At 44.9% G+C, this 15,168-nt stretch overlaps 1 protein-coding gene across 2 annotated transcripts; it reads right to left on the bottom strand.

Annotated features, from left to right (window-relative positions):
* Nucleotides 1-63: 63 nt before the first annotated feature.
* On the bottom strand, nt 64-14,731 carry LOC122689703 (melanoma-associated antigen D2-like). 2 transcript variants are annotated; one of them, XM_043896352.1, is made up of 3 exons: nt 14,644-14,731; nt 3,192-3,248; nt 64-2,553 (listed from the first exon to the last, which is right to left on the bottom strand). In XM_043896352.1, exon 3 carries the CDS (start codon nt 2,490-2,492, stop codon nt 540-542), a length of 1,953 nt encoding a protein of 650 aa, XP_043752287.1. In that variant the 5' UTR covers nt 2,493-2,553; nt 3,192-3,248; nt 14,644-14,731; the 3' UTR covers nt 64-539. The 2 variants fall into 2 exon arrangements, with proteins under 2 accessions (XP_043752287.1, XP_043752285.1); XM_043896350.1 differs by lacking the exon at nt 14,644-14,731 and adding an exon at nt 13,160-13,364.
* Between the last annotated feature and the right edge of the window lie 437 nt (nt 14,732-15,168).

Consider the following 15,168-nt stretch of genomic DNA (forward strand, 5'->3'; position numbering starts at 1 on the left):
TTCTTTGAAGCAGATGCTCAATTAATGTTTGTGTAAAAGAAGAGCCACAAATAAATCATTTGCTATAATTTATATTCTCAAACATTCTTGAAAACCATAAGCAGATCCAAGGATATATCTTATACATTTACAAAATAGGAGACTATAACAGAGAGTAAAGCAAACCAAAAATTGAAGAACTTTCAGCTCTCTATATATCTATGTTCTGAGCTTCTATTAGTGTGGTGTCTTTCACATTTCTAAGGCTATTCTTATCCTAAAGTGATGTTATTCTCATCCGGGATCACAAAAGTGATTTGAGGATTTCCAATATGCATTTCCAAAAACAAAATTCCTACTCATGAATTTGATAAACAGCAAAGTGTGTGTGACCCATGTTATTCAAATACTTGTATCATCAACCTAAATACAACCTAAATCAACTTTTTCAGTTGAAAAAAGAAAGAACTGAAAACTGGGTGGGAGGGGGAAGTCAACAGGACCACAGGATGATGACAGGCTTTTCGAACCACAAAGTGAAGAACAGCCTTCAGACCACACTAGGGGCGAGATGACCGGCTGCATGCGGCCCTAGCGTGGGCACTGGCCGAGACAGAAGGGCCAGCACTGGCTGCAGCAGAAATGCCAGGCATGGCTGAGGCAGGATGCTCAGCCTGGGCTGCAGCAGAAGGGCCATCCCAGACCGAGACAGAAATGCCTGCAGTATCCCAGACAGACGTGCCAGCCCAGCCCGAGGCAGAAGTGCCAACACTGGCTACAGCTCTGGCGCTGGTGCTCTCTACTTCCTCTTCGGAAGACTCCTCAAAATGCTCCAGGAAGGTAGCAGGGACCGTATCATTGACCTTGGCCAAAAACTCCAGGACTTTCATCTTGTTGGATTCCATGAGTGCTTTCCGACCCCACAGGAACTCATAGCGAGGGGGATCGCTGCCTGGCACCTGGCGGTACTCCACGTACTCTTCCCGCACCAGATCTTCTGTGAGGAACTTCCTGGTATCTCCAAAGATGAAGTGCCTTCTTCCATCATAGATGCCCAGAAAATTCAGGATCTTCCAGATCTTCTCCTCAGAGAGGCGGTGGCCATTCAAGTAGATGACACCCAGAAGAGGCATCAGAAGACCATTCTTCGGCAGCCCCCGGTCACCTCTCATAGACTCACTGTCGCTGAGATCTAGGTTGCTCACCAGGATATAGGAGTGACCGTCGGGCCTGACTTCCTTCAGGACCAGGCCAAACACCATCTCTATGTGCTCAGAGGCTCTCCTGAGGATCTCAGGGAATTGCCCCCTGTACCTCTTATTGATTGCCTTCAGCATTTCTGACCTCTTAATGAGCTCCCTCTCCTTATACTTATACAGCATCTTCTGTAGCAACACCTCGACGTTCTTGGTCAGAGGATCTGTGTGAGAGCTCTCAGCAGCAGCTGAGGCCTGGGAGGAATTTTCACCTCCCTGACCTTGGCCCTCGGCACCGACACGAGCTCTTGAGCATGCTGCAGCACCGACACCAGCTCTTGAGCGTGCTGCACCACAGACATCAGCTCTTGAGCGTGCTGCAGCACCGACATCAGCTCTTGAGCGTGCTGCAACGACTTCAGCTCTTGAGCGTGCTGCACCACAGACATCAGCTCTTGAGCATGCTGCAGCACCAACACCAGCTCTTGAGCGTGCTGCACCACAGACATCAGCTATTGAGCGTGCTGCAGCACCGACATCAGCTCTTGAACATGCTGCACCACAGAAATCAGCTCTTGAGCGTGCTGCACCACAGACATTAGCTCTTGAGCGTGCTGCAGCACCAACACCAGCTCTTGAGCGTGCTGCACCACAGACATCAGCTCTTGAGCGTGCTGCAGCACCGACATCAGCTCTTGAGCGTGCTGCACCACAGACATCAGCTCTTGAGCATGCTGCAGCACCGACATCAGCTCTTGAGCGTGCTGCACCACAGACATCAGCTCTTGAGCATGCTGCAGCACCGACATCAGCTCTTGAGCGTGCTGCACCACAGACATCAGCTCTTGAGCGTGCTGCACCACAGACATCAGCTCTTGAGCGTGCTGCACCACAGACATCAGCTCTTGAGCATGCTGCAGCACCGACATCAGCTCTTGAGCGTGCTGCACCACAGACATCAGCTCTTGAGCGTGCTGCACCACAGACATCAGCTCTTGAGCGTGCTGCGGCACCGACACCAGCTCTTGAGCCTGCTGCACCACAGACATCAGCTCTTGAGCGTGCTGCAGCACCGACACCAAATCTTTTGGGTATAGCACCTGCAGCAGCACTGGTGGTGCCTTGGGCTCCCTGAGGCTCCTTCGGGGTGCCAGCAGCTGAGGAGCTTGAGGGAGCACTCTCTAAATCAGGAGGGGAGGAGGAGGTGGTCTCTTCTCCCCTAGAGGTGGTGGCTTGATCATGAAGACCCTGGGTCTCAGCCCGGGCCTGGTGATGTTTCTCATGACCACGAACCTTACTCTTCTGCCTACGGGGCATGATCGCCGTGGACAGGAACTACAGGCAGGAGTCTGGGTCAAAGGACAGGAGATTGGTGCACCTGGAGAATGGAGAATGAGGCGATGTGAGCAACTTAAAATGGGGAGATTCCACCTTGCCTTTATCAAAGGCCGCCTCTGCAGGTGTCCTTGAGGACACTGCCCGAGGAACCCACAAGGCTCTTGTTTTGTGCTCAGCTGTCCCCACAGAATCCCACAGAGGAGGAACAGAGGCCTTCGATTTTCCCTCTGCATCCTCTCAGCCCTGCTTTGGATTTACCGGCATTGCAGTCCTCTCAGCTCATCTTTAGTATTACCATGTCAAGACTTGGCAGAGCCTGGCCACCCTTCCCTCTGCTACTCTGATGCAGACAACTTTAGACCTCCACATCATCCAGAAGCCAAGTGAAGGGATATCTCAGGCCACCTCCCTCTCAAGGCATACCCAGTGCTGAGGGCTCAGTAGGGTTTTTTCCACCCAGAGTTCACTGGGATCACCATTCATGGTCCATACCTTGGCTCCTTAAAACACTGGGCACGATTCTCTATTTGCTGACTGGTGGCTGCACCTTCAGACTAGACATTTCCCCTCCCCTAGACTTGGTATAAAGCGGTGAAGTAGATGCTCAACCTCACAGCCCTTCCCTGAGATTTCCTGGGCTCAAATCCAAGGGATGGGATAAATGCACTGAGTACTCACTCAGGTTCCTCAATTGGGCTCCTGGCAGAGAAGCTCCTCTTTCTCCTGAATTGATGCCTGTGAGATAGTAAAAGCCAATCAGCCTGTGTCCCAACAGGAGGAAGTAAGATGACCTTATCTTACCAAACACAGTCTTCTAAGAACAGGTGCTATTACAGGCAGGTTGATGTCCCTGTGCTCCCACACAGGATCCCAATTCAAGGTCTATAATATCTTTTTGCTTCTCTTTTCTTCTCTCTCTCTTTTCATAATTAAATTTATTTACTATTAATTGGAGGATAATTGCTTTACAGTATTGTTTTTGTTTCAGCCACACATCAATATGAATCAGCCATAGGTATACTGGATGTCCCCTCCCTCTTGAAGTTTCCTCCTACCTCCCAGCCCATCCCACTCCTCTAAGCTATCACAGAGCACCGGGTTTGAGCTCTCTGTGTCATAGGACTAATTCCCAGTGGCTATCTATTTTACATATGGTAATGTGTGTGTTTTCAATGTTACTCTCTCAGTCTGTCCCTCCCTCTCTTTCCCCCAGTGTCCACAAGCCTGTTCTCTATGTCTGCAAATCCACTGCTGCCCTGCAAATAGGTTCATCAGTACCATCTTTCTAAAAGCCATTTATATGTGTTAATATACAATATTGGCTTTCCTCTTTCTGCCTTAATTCACTCTGCATAGAAAATTAGGACTAAAATTACCACATGGAAAGTGGAGCTAAGATGGCGGAGGAATAGGACGGGGAGACCACTTTCTCACCTACAAATTCATCGAAAGTACATTTGAACGCTGAGCAAACTCCATAATAACTTCTGATCACTAGCAGAGGACATCAGGCGCCCAGAAAAGCAGCCCATTGTCTTTGAAAGGAGGTTGGACATAATAGAAAAGATAAAAAGAGAGACAAAAGAGTTAGGGACGGAGACCCGTCTCGGGAAGGAAGTCTTAATGGAGGAAGTTCTAAACACCAGGAAACCCTCTCCCTTACAGGTATGGGGGAAGTTTTGGAGTCTCAGAGAGCAACCTAACTGGGAGGAAAAATAAATAAAACCCATGGATTACATGCCTAAAAGCAACTTTCAGCATAAAAGTACCCCAGACGCTCGCATCCGCCACCAGCTAGTGGGGGCTGAACGGAGAGGAGCCGGAAGCATTGCTTATGGCAAGAACCGGGCCTGAATGCCCTGTGGGCAATCGGAAGGAGCTAACCTGAGATGGCAACTTAAACTGTGGGATAGCAAGAGAGAGAAAGAAAATTAACCTGCGATAAGCCGTAACTGAAGACATTGCCGGCTGTTGGCAGAACCAAGGAAGGACTGAGCAATTCTGGAGAAGAGCTAACCGGCTGTGGACTGGCCTGTCCCCCGCTGGTGGCAGGGGGCAGTGGGGAGGGGAAAGGGGCAAACCTGGCCCCAGAGACAGCATCCCCTACCAAACTGCAAATAGGTTTCCAGTCTCTAACCAAAGACTTTCTGAGATTCTGGAGGGTTGACACCTGCTGGGAGGGTCGCAGCTAGAGACCAGCTCCCCAGAAGAGACACAAGGGGTGCCGGACAGGCGGAAACTGAGGCTGGGACCGCGGAGGGGAGAAGGTGCACCGCACCCAGGGAGAGTGAGCCCGTCAAGCTCCTGGCTGCCTGAGCTGCTCGGGCTGGGGAAGGCACAAAACGCAGGCGCAACTGTGTCCGCGCTTTTGTGGAGGACCCAAAAACTGGAACCTAAGCAGCTTAGGCCTCAGGAGTGCACGCACCTCAGGGCCCGCTCCCTGTAGAGCAACCTGGAGCCTTAGCACTGTCGATGGGGAAAGCACACACGCCGTGAGCGGGGAGAAACCCAGTGTGGCCGGAAAACCGCGAGTGCTCCCCACACATGCCAGTGATGTGTCTGCAGTGCCCCGCCCCCCTGCCCACAGCACGACTGAACAAGCGAACCTAAACAAGGGACCACCTCCGCCCGTGTGTGTCAGGGCAGAAATTAGACACTGAAGAGACCTGCAAACAGAAGCCAAATAAACAAAAGGGACCGCTTCAGAAGTGACAGGTGCAACAGATTAAAATCCCTGTAGTTAACACTGACTATACTGGAAGGGGTCTATAGATATCGAGAAGTGTAAGCTGGAAAAAGGAGCTATCTGAAACTGAACCGAACCCACACTGCCCGCAACAGCTCCAAAGAAAATTCTAGATATAATTTTACTATTTTTTTAATTAAAAAAATTTTTTTAAATGTTTTTCTTTTCCTTTTTTGGAAATGGCAACCCACTCTAGTATTCTTGCCTGGATAACCCCATGGGGGGAGTAGCACGATAGCCTACAGTCCATGGGGTTGCAAAGAGTCGGACATGACTGAGCGACTTCACTTTCACTGTCTATTACTCCTCTATTACTTCTTAATTTTCATTTGCATAACCCACTAAAACCTTGCAAAAAAAAAGACCCTATTTTTAAAGCAAACTTCATATAGATTTCTTAAATTTTTTGTGTTTTTGTTTTTAATATTTTATTTTTAAGAGTCTAACCTCTACTCTAGATTTTTAATCTTTGTTTTCCAGTGTTTGATATCAATTTTGGACATTGAAGAATCCAATATTCAGTACCCATTTTTACTCAGGAGTGTGATGATTACTCTCTCCCCATTTTGACTCTCCTTTTTCTCTCCCAGATCACCTCTATTTCCTCCATCCCCCTTCTCTTCTCAGTCCAATTCTGTGAATCTCTGTGGGTGTTCTGGGCTACGGAGAACACTTAGGGAACAGAGTACTGCATAGATCTGTCTCTCTCCTCTTGAGTCCCCCTTCTTCTCCTCCTGCTCATCTCTATCTCCTTCCTCCCTCTCCTCTTCTTATTGTAACTCTGTGAACCTCTCTGGGTGTCCCTCATGGTGGAGAATCTTTTCACCATTAACCTAGAAGTTTTATTATCAGTGCTGTACAGTTGGAGAAGTCTTGAGGCTACTGGAAGAATAAGACTGAAATCCAGAGACACGAGACTTAAACCCAAAACCTGAGAACACCAGAGAACTCCTGACTACAGGGAACATTAAGTAATAAGAGATCATCCAAAAGCCTCCATACCTACACTGAAGCCAACCACCACCCAAGAGCCAATAAGATCCAGAGCAAGACATACCACACAAATTCTCCAGCAACGCAGGAACATAGCCCTGAGTGTCGACGTACAGGCTGCCCAAAGTCACGCCAAACCCACAGACCCATCTCACAACTCTCTACTGGACATTCCATGGCACTCCAGAGAGAAGAAATTCAGCTGCACATACCAGAACACCGACACAAGCTTCCCTAAACAGGAAACCTTGACAAGCCAATCGTCCAACCACACCCACTGGGAGAAACCTCCACAATAAAAAGGAACCACAGACCACCAGAATACAGAAAGGCCACCCCAAACACAGCAATTTAAACAAGATGAAAAGGCAGAGAAATACCCAGCAAGTAAAGAAACATGAAAAATGCCCACCAAGCCAAACAAGAGGAGGAGATAGGGAATCTACCTGAAAAAGGATTTAGAATAATGATAATAAAAATGATCCAAAATCTCGAAAACAGAATGGAGTTACAGATAAATAGCCTGGAGACAAGGATTGAGAAGATGTAAGAAATGTTTCACACGGACCTAGAAGAAATAAAAAAGAGCCAATTAAAAGTGAATAATGCAATAAAGGATATCAAAAACACTCGGGAGGGAATCATCAGTAGAATAACGGAGGCAGAAGATAGGGTAAGTGAGGTAGAAGATAAAGTGGTGGAAATAAGTGAAGCAGAGAGGAAAGAAGAAAAAAGAATCAAAAGAAATGAGGACAACCTCAGGGACGTCTGGGACAATGTGAAACACCCCAACATTCGAATCATAGTAGTCCCAGAAGAAGACGACAAAAAGAAAGGCCATGAGAAAATACTCGAGGAGATAATAGCTGAAAACTTCCCTAAAATGGGGAAGGAAATAGTCACCCAAGTCCAAGAAACCCAGAGAGTCCCAAACAGGATAAACCCAAGGCGAAACACCCCAAGACACATAGTAATCAAATTAACAAAGATCAAACACAAAGAAAAATACTAAAAGCAGCAAGGGAGAAACAACAAATAATACACAAAGGGATTCCCATAAGGATAACAGCTGATCTATCAGTAGAAACTCTTCAGGCCAGAAGGGAATGGCAGGACATACTTAAAGTAATGAAAGAGAGTAATCTACAACCCAGATTACTGTACCCAGCAAGGATCTCATTCAGATATGAAGGAGAATGCAAAAGCTTTAGAGACAAGCAAAGTCTGAGAGAATTCAGCACCACCAAACCAGCTCTTCAGCAAATGCGAAAGGATCTTCTCTAGACAGGAAACACAGAAAGCCTGTATAAATGCGAACCCAAAACAGCAAAGTAAATGGCAATGAGACCATACCTATCAATAATTACCTTAAATGTAAATGGGTTGAATGCCCCAACCAAAAAACTAGGACTGGCTGAATGGATACAAAAACAAGACCCCTATATATGCTGTCTACAAGAGACCCACCTCAAAACAAGGGACACATAAAGACTGAAAGTGAAGGGCTGGAAAAAAATATTTCACACAAACGGAGACCAAAAGAAAGCAGGAGTCGCAATACTCATATCAGATAAAATAGACTTTCAAATAAAGGCTGTGAAAAGAGACAAAGAAGGACACTACATAATGATCAAAGGATCAATCCAAGAAGAAGATATTACAAGTATAAATATATATGCACCCAACATGGAAGCACTGCAATATGTTAGGCAAATACGAATGAGTATGAAAGGGGAAATTAACAATAACACAATAACAGTGGGAGACTTTAATACCCACTCTCATCTATGGATAGATCAACTAAACAGAAAATTAACAAGGAAACACAAACTTTAAATGACACAATGGACCAGCTAGACCTAATTGATATCTATAGGAAATTTCACCCTAAAACAATCAATTTCACATTTTTCTCAAGTGCACACGGAACCTTTTCCAGAACAGATCACATCCTGGGCCATAAATCTAGCTTTGGTAAATTCAAAAAAATTGAAATCTTTCCAGTCATCTTTTCTGACCACAATGCAGTAAGATTAGATCTCAATTACAGGGAAAAAAAAACATTAAAAATTCAGACATATGGAGGCTAAATAACACGCTTCTGAATAACCAACAAATCTTAGAAGAAATCAAAAAAGAAATCAGAATATGCATAGAAATGAATGAAAATGAAAACACAACAACCCAAAACCTATGGGACACTGTAAAAGCAGTGCTAAGGGGAAGGTTCACAGCAATACAGGCTTACCTGAAGAAACAAGAAAAAAGTTAAATAAACAACCTATGTCTACACCTAAAGCAACTAGAGAAGGAAGAAATGAAGAACCCCAGGGTTAGTAGGATAGAAATCTTAAATATCAGGGCAGAAATAAATGCAAAGAAACTAAAGAGACCATAGCAAAAATCAACAAAGCTAAAACCTGGTTTTTTGAAAAGATAAACAAAATTGACAAACCGTTAGCAAGACTCATTAAGAACCAAAGGGAGAAGAACCAAATCAACAAAATTAGACATGAAAATGGAGAGATCACAACAGACAACACTGAAATACAAAGGATCATAAGAGACTACTACCAGCAGCTCTATGCCAATAAATTGACAACATGGAAGAAATGGACACATTCTTAGAAAAGTATAACTTTTGAAAACGGAACCAGGAAGAAATAGAAGATCTTAACAGACCCATCACAAGCACAGCAATCGAAACTGTAATCAGAAATCTTCCAGCAAACAAAAGCCCAGGACCAGATGGCTTCACAGCTGAATGCTACCAAAAATTTAGAGAAGAGCTAACACCCATCTCACTCCAACACTTCCAGAAAATCGCAGAAGAAGGTAAACTTCCAAGCTCATTCTATGAGGCCACCATCACCCTAATTCCAAAACCAAACATGCCACACAAAAAGAAAACTACAGGCCAATATCACTGATGAACATAGGTGCAAAAATCCTTAACAAAACTCTAGCAAACAGAATCCAACAACATATTAAAAAGATCATACATCATGACCAAGTGGGCTTTATCCCAGGAATGCAAGGATTCTTTAATATCCGCAAATCAATCAATGTAATACACCACATTAACCAATTCAAAGATAAAAACCATATGATTATCTCAATAGATGCAGAAAAATCCTTTGACAAATTCAACATCCATTTATGATTAAAACTCTCCAGAAAGCAAGAACAGAAGGAACATACCTCAACATAATAAAAGCTATATATGACAAATCCACAGGCAACATTATCCTCCATGGTGAAAAATTGAAAGCATTTCCCCTGAAATCAGGAACAAGACAAGGGTGCCCACTCTCACCACTACTATTCAACATAGTTTTGGAACTTTTGGCCACAGCAATCAGAGAAGAAAAAGAAATTAATGGAATCCAGACAGGAAAAGAAGAATTGAAACTATCACTGTTTGCAGATGACGTGATCCTCTACATAGCAAACCCTAAAGACTCTACCAGAAAATTACTAGAGCTAATCAATGCATATAGTAAAGTTGCAGGATATAAAATTAACACACAGAAATCCCTTGCATTCCTATACACTAACAATGAGAAAACAGAAAGAGAAATTAAGGAAACAATACCATTCACCATTGCAAAAAAAGAATAAAATATTTAGGAATATATCTACCTAAAGAAACTGAAGACCTATACACAGAAAACTATAAAACACTGATGAAAAAAATCAAAGAGGACACAAAGAGATGGAGAAATATACCGTGTTCAGAGATTGGAAGAATCAATATTGTGAAAATGAGTATACTACATTACTTTTCCAACAAAGTCCGTCTGGTCAAGGTTATGGTTTTTCCAGTGGTCATGTACGGATGTGAGAGTTGGACTGTGAAGAAAGCTGAGCACCGAAAAATTGATGCTTTTGAACTGTGGTGTTGGAGAAGACTCTTGAGAGTCCCTTGGACTGCAAGGAGATCCAAGCAGTCCATCCTAAAGGAGATCAGTCCTGGGTGTTCATTGGAAGGACTGATGCTGAAGCTGAAACTCCCAAAACTTTGGCAACCTCAAGCAAAGAGTTGACTCATTGGAAAAGACCCTGATGCTGGGAGGGATTGGGGGCAGGAGGAGAAGGGGACGACAGAGGATGAGATGGCTGGATGGCATCACCGACTAGATGGGCATGAGTTTGAGTAGACTGGGGGAGTTGGTGATGGACAGGGAGTCCTGGCGTGCTGCGATTCATGGGGTCACAAAGAGTCGGACACGACTGAGCGACTGAGCTGAACTGAACTGAACCCAAAGCAAACTATAGATTCAATGCAATCCCTATCAAGCTACCAATGGTATTCTTCACAGAACTAGAACAAATAATTTCACAATTTGTATGGAAATACAAAAAACCTCGAATAGCCAAAGCAATCTTGAGAAAGAAGAACGGAACTAGAGGAATCAACCTGCCTGACTTCAGGCTCTACTACAAAGCCACAGTCATCAAGACAGTATGGTACTGGCACAAAGACAGAAATATAGATCAATGGAACAAAATAGAAAGCCCAGAGAAAAATCCACATACCTATGCACACCTTATCTTTGACAAAGAAGGCAAGAACATACAATGGAAAAAAGACAACCTCTTTAACAAGTGGTGCTGGGAAAACTGGTCAACCACTTCTAAAAGAATGAAGCTAATACACCTTCTAACACCATACACAAAAATAAACTCAAAATGGATAAAGATCTAAGTCTAAGACCAGAAACTATAAAACTCCTAGAGGAAAACATAGGCAAAACACTCTCTGACATAAATCACTGCAAGATCCTCTACGAACCACCTCCCAGAATATTGGAAATAAAAGCAAAAATAAACAAATGGGACCTAATGAAACTTAAAAGCTTTTGCACAACAAAGGAAACTATAAGCAAAGTGAAAAGACAGCCTTCAGAATGGGAGAAAATAATAGCAAATGAAAAAACAGACAAAGGATTAATCTCAAAAATATACAAGCAACTCCTGCAGCTCAATTCCAGAAAAATAAATGACCCAATCAAAAATGGGCCAAAGATCTAAACAGACATTTCTCCAAAGAAGACATACAGATGGCTAACAAACACATGAAAAGATGCTCAACATCACTCATTATCAGCGAAATGCAAATCAAAACCTCCATGAGATACCATTACACGCCAGTCAGAATGGCTGCTATCCAAAAGTCTACAAGCAATAAAGGTTGGAGCAGGTGTGGAGAAAAGGGAGCCCTCTTACACTGTTGGTGGGAATGCAAACTACTACAGCCACTAGTACAGTGTGGAGATTCCTTAAAAACTGGAAATAGAACTGCCATATGACCCAGCAATCCCACTCCTGGGCATACACACCGAGGAAACCAGATCTGAAAGAGACACGTGCACCTCAGTGTTCATCACAGCACTGTTTATAATAGGCAGGACAAGGAAGCAACCTAGATGCCCATCAGCAGATGAATGGATAAGGAAGCTCTGGTACATATACACCATGGACTATTACTCAGCCATTAAAAAGAATTCATTTGAATCAGTTCTAATGAGATGGATGAACCTGGAGCCCATTATACAGAGTGAAGTAAGCCAGAAAGATAAAGATCAATACAGTATACTAACACATATATATGGAATTTAGAAAGATGGTAACGATAACCCTATATGCAAAACAGAAAAAGAGACACAGATGTACAGAACAGAATATTGGACTCTGTGGGAGAAGGCGAGGGTGGGATGTTTCGAGAGAACAGCATCAAAACATGTATATTATCTATGGTGAAACAGATCACCAGCCCAGGTTGGATGCATGAGACAAGTGTTCAGGGCTAGTGCACTGGGACGACCCAGAGGGATGGGATGGGGAGGGAGGTGGGAGGGGGGATCGGGATGGGGAACACATGTAAATCCATGGCTGACTCATTTCAACGTATGACAAAAACCACTACATTACTGTAAAGTAATTAGCCTCCAACTAATCAAAATAAATGAAAAAAAATTAAAAAAATTAATTACCACATGAGCCAAAAATCCCATACTGGGCATGTCCCCTGAGGAAACAGTAACTTAAAAAACACTTCTACTCCAAAGTTCGTTGCAGCACTCTTTACAATAGCTAGGGCATAGAAGCAACCAAGGCCTACATTTGATTTATGACAGGATCGAAGATTACTCAGTGTGCTGACACGCCCCTCGGACCAGGGCAGAGTGCTCAGAGGGGACTTGCTTCCCCTTTAGGCTGCAGTGGGAACCGCCATGTATTCTTGAGGTCTCAAAGGGATGATGACAGGGAGGATGTTGTCTGAATGATGTGGTGCGGAACATCCCCACAGCCCCGAGGTTCTCACCATCCCACCAGGGAACCCGAAACTCTCCCTTCCCAACCTGACGCTCCCCGCTTTGACATGGTCTCTCACTTCCCTGAGATGATCTGGGAAGTGTCATGTCAAAATGCCCGATTGCGACTCCATTTCTTATGAGAGGAGCCCCCATCCTCACTCAGCATCACAACCATGAATCGTGTTGGGGACTAGGTCCCTTTGTTGAATTAAGTTTATTCCTTTAGAGCAAGCTTCTCACCTCCCTGATCCCACCACCAGCAAACGATAGGGGGCACCACTGTCGGCCAGCTCCACGTGGGGCCTCCTAGAGCTGAGTGCAGGGGGGCCGCTCAGTGTGGCCCCCATGCGGTTTTGAAGTCTGATAACTGGCCCTCAGGGCCATTATCTAGGACCGACAACTCCTTCGAGGGTAGAATCCGGGCCTACCCCCACAGACCAACGCCTTCACCTGAGACACGTTAGACCGTATTCTGCCGATAGCTGTGAGGGACTCGAAAGAGCCAGGTCACAGGGGTGGGATGTGGCTGGGTCACTTTTCTTAATAGTGGGTTCGCAAAGTCCCTTCAGTTACATTCCAGTCCTCACCTTGGTTCCGGACAAGTCCTGGACACAGAAACACCACCAAAGAGACGCCAAGACTCCCGGTCAAGCTCCTCGCCGTTGAAGCGGAAGTGGACGGGAGCTGCGTACGGTCCTACGTGGGGTCTCCCGGGGATGACGGCAGGGGCAAGGCACTACGGGAACCCTGGTAGCTCAAAATTCATCCGTCCCCGTGTCCTCCTTCTGCAGTGTGTTAGAGCCCGGGACGTCTCCAGCTATGAATCCAAGTCCTCCAGCCCCCAAACAAAGCCCTCGCCTCCCTGAGTCCCTAGTGGGAGGAGTCAGGGCGCTGCTCTGAGCATCTCTGCTTGTCAGGAGGGGCGCCACTCTGTGAGCCTCCCTCGTTGGGGGAGACCCTCTCACTAGCACTGATGGGCCTCATCTTCCTGGTGGTGATGGCCAAGACGCCACCCTTCTAAGAACTGGGGTTTCCATCCTGACAGAAAAAGTCCTTCCCTCGCTGAGACCAGACAGAAATGAAGAGGCTTCTCATCCCTATAACTCTGCCTGGAACCTCTGGGGTTAAGAATAGGGGCAGGGGTCTGCAAAGCCTCCTCATTTGTGGGTCTAGTGATACTTCTTTCTTCACTCAGGGGTCTCACCATGATCCTGGCCAGTCCTGGGACCTGACCTTCCAACCTGAGATTCTCCCTCCTCTGAACCGAGGCCATTCTTCTTAGACTCAGATTTTGACCTCACAGAGAACTACAAGGCTTCTAAGAGGGAATGTCCTGTCTGGGCATTCTAGGCCTGAGGGCAAGTTTGGGCAGGTCTCTGAATGACCTGTATATTAGGGTGGTTGTCTCTCCAGTCCTCACTTATGGGGGCCCAAATTTTGTCTGTCTCTTGGATTAAAAGATTCCTGGGGAAAACCACATCCCTGCAACCTCTTGAGCCGTGTCCCTAATGCAAACCTTACAGTTTCATGTCCCAGACTGGACCTGAGATGGGGAAAATAACACAGAAGGCAGGGGGCAGGATGGGGTGTGCTCCCAGAAAAAAATGCTGACCCATCCTTTCAAAAGCCAGGGTCAGTCTCTTTTCATGGCTTGTTTTAATGATTTACAGGCATACATTTAAAACATTGTACTGCATGTAATCATGATTCAGAAATACTGTGTTTCATTACAAACTGAAAGTTTATGGTAACCATGCACTGAAAGTGTCTATGGCACCATTTTCCCAGCATCATGTATTCACTTGGGGTCCCTTTTCCACATATTGTTAATTCTTTAAATATTTTAAACTCTTTCCTTATTTTATTTCTTATGCTGCTCTGATCAGTTGTATTTGTTACTATTGTAACTGTACGACATTTGTAAATTAAGATATGTGCATTTTTAAGACATCTTCTAGTAAGCCTATAATAGGATTAACAACTTCTATAAGCACTGGGAATCCCCCAAATTCCTCATGATTTACTTTATGACAGTTTTCACTTTATTGCAGTGATCTAGAACCCAACTCACCATATCTGAGATATGAGTACAATTCTAAAGGAAAAAGCCACCCAAGATGGTTTTGTGGTATTCTGATTGAGGTCATCTGACACTGCACAGAGAAATGATCTGACTGTCCCTGTCATCTGTTTCTCTTCCTTTTTCCTGTCATTTCCTGAGGTAGCCTTCAAGGCTTTGTGCCTAAAGAAGTGCATTGGAAGGAAAAAATAAAAGAAGTGCATTGGAATATATCCAGTGGCCTTACTTTTATCCCAAGATACATTTTGAGTGGTAAGGAACACAGCTGTGCTTTAGGACAAGAGTATAACAGCATAGGATCTAGAGTAATTCAAAGAAGAATCTAATTCCAGGCCTATCAGTCACGAGTGTTCCCCAGCAAGGGCTCACTGCCTGATGCACATGGAAGCGAAGATTATGGAATGGGCTTTGGAGAGAACAACTTTAATCCAAGGTGGAGTAGCAAGAAGACAGGAAGTCGGGCTCTCAAATCTGTCTCCTCATTCCAGAGATTGGGGTAAAATTATAGGGTTTAGG

The sequence above is a fragment of the Cervus elaphus genome, chromosome X (assembly GCF_910594005.1).
Source record: "Cervus elaphus chromosome X, mCerEla1.1, whole genome shotgun sequence".
Taxonomy (NCBI): domain Eukaryota; kingdom Metazoa; phylum Chordata; class Mammalia; order Artiodactyla; family Cervidae; genus Cervus; species Cervus elaphus.

What these genes read in the sequence shown, in the direction of transcription:
- LOC122689703 (XM_043896352.1), bottom strand. Translation starts at nt 2,492, where the DNA reads ATGCCCCGTAGGCAGAAGAGTAAGGTTCGTGGTCATGAGAAACATCAC.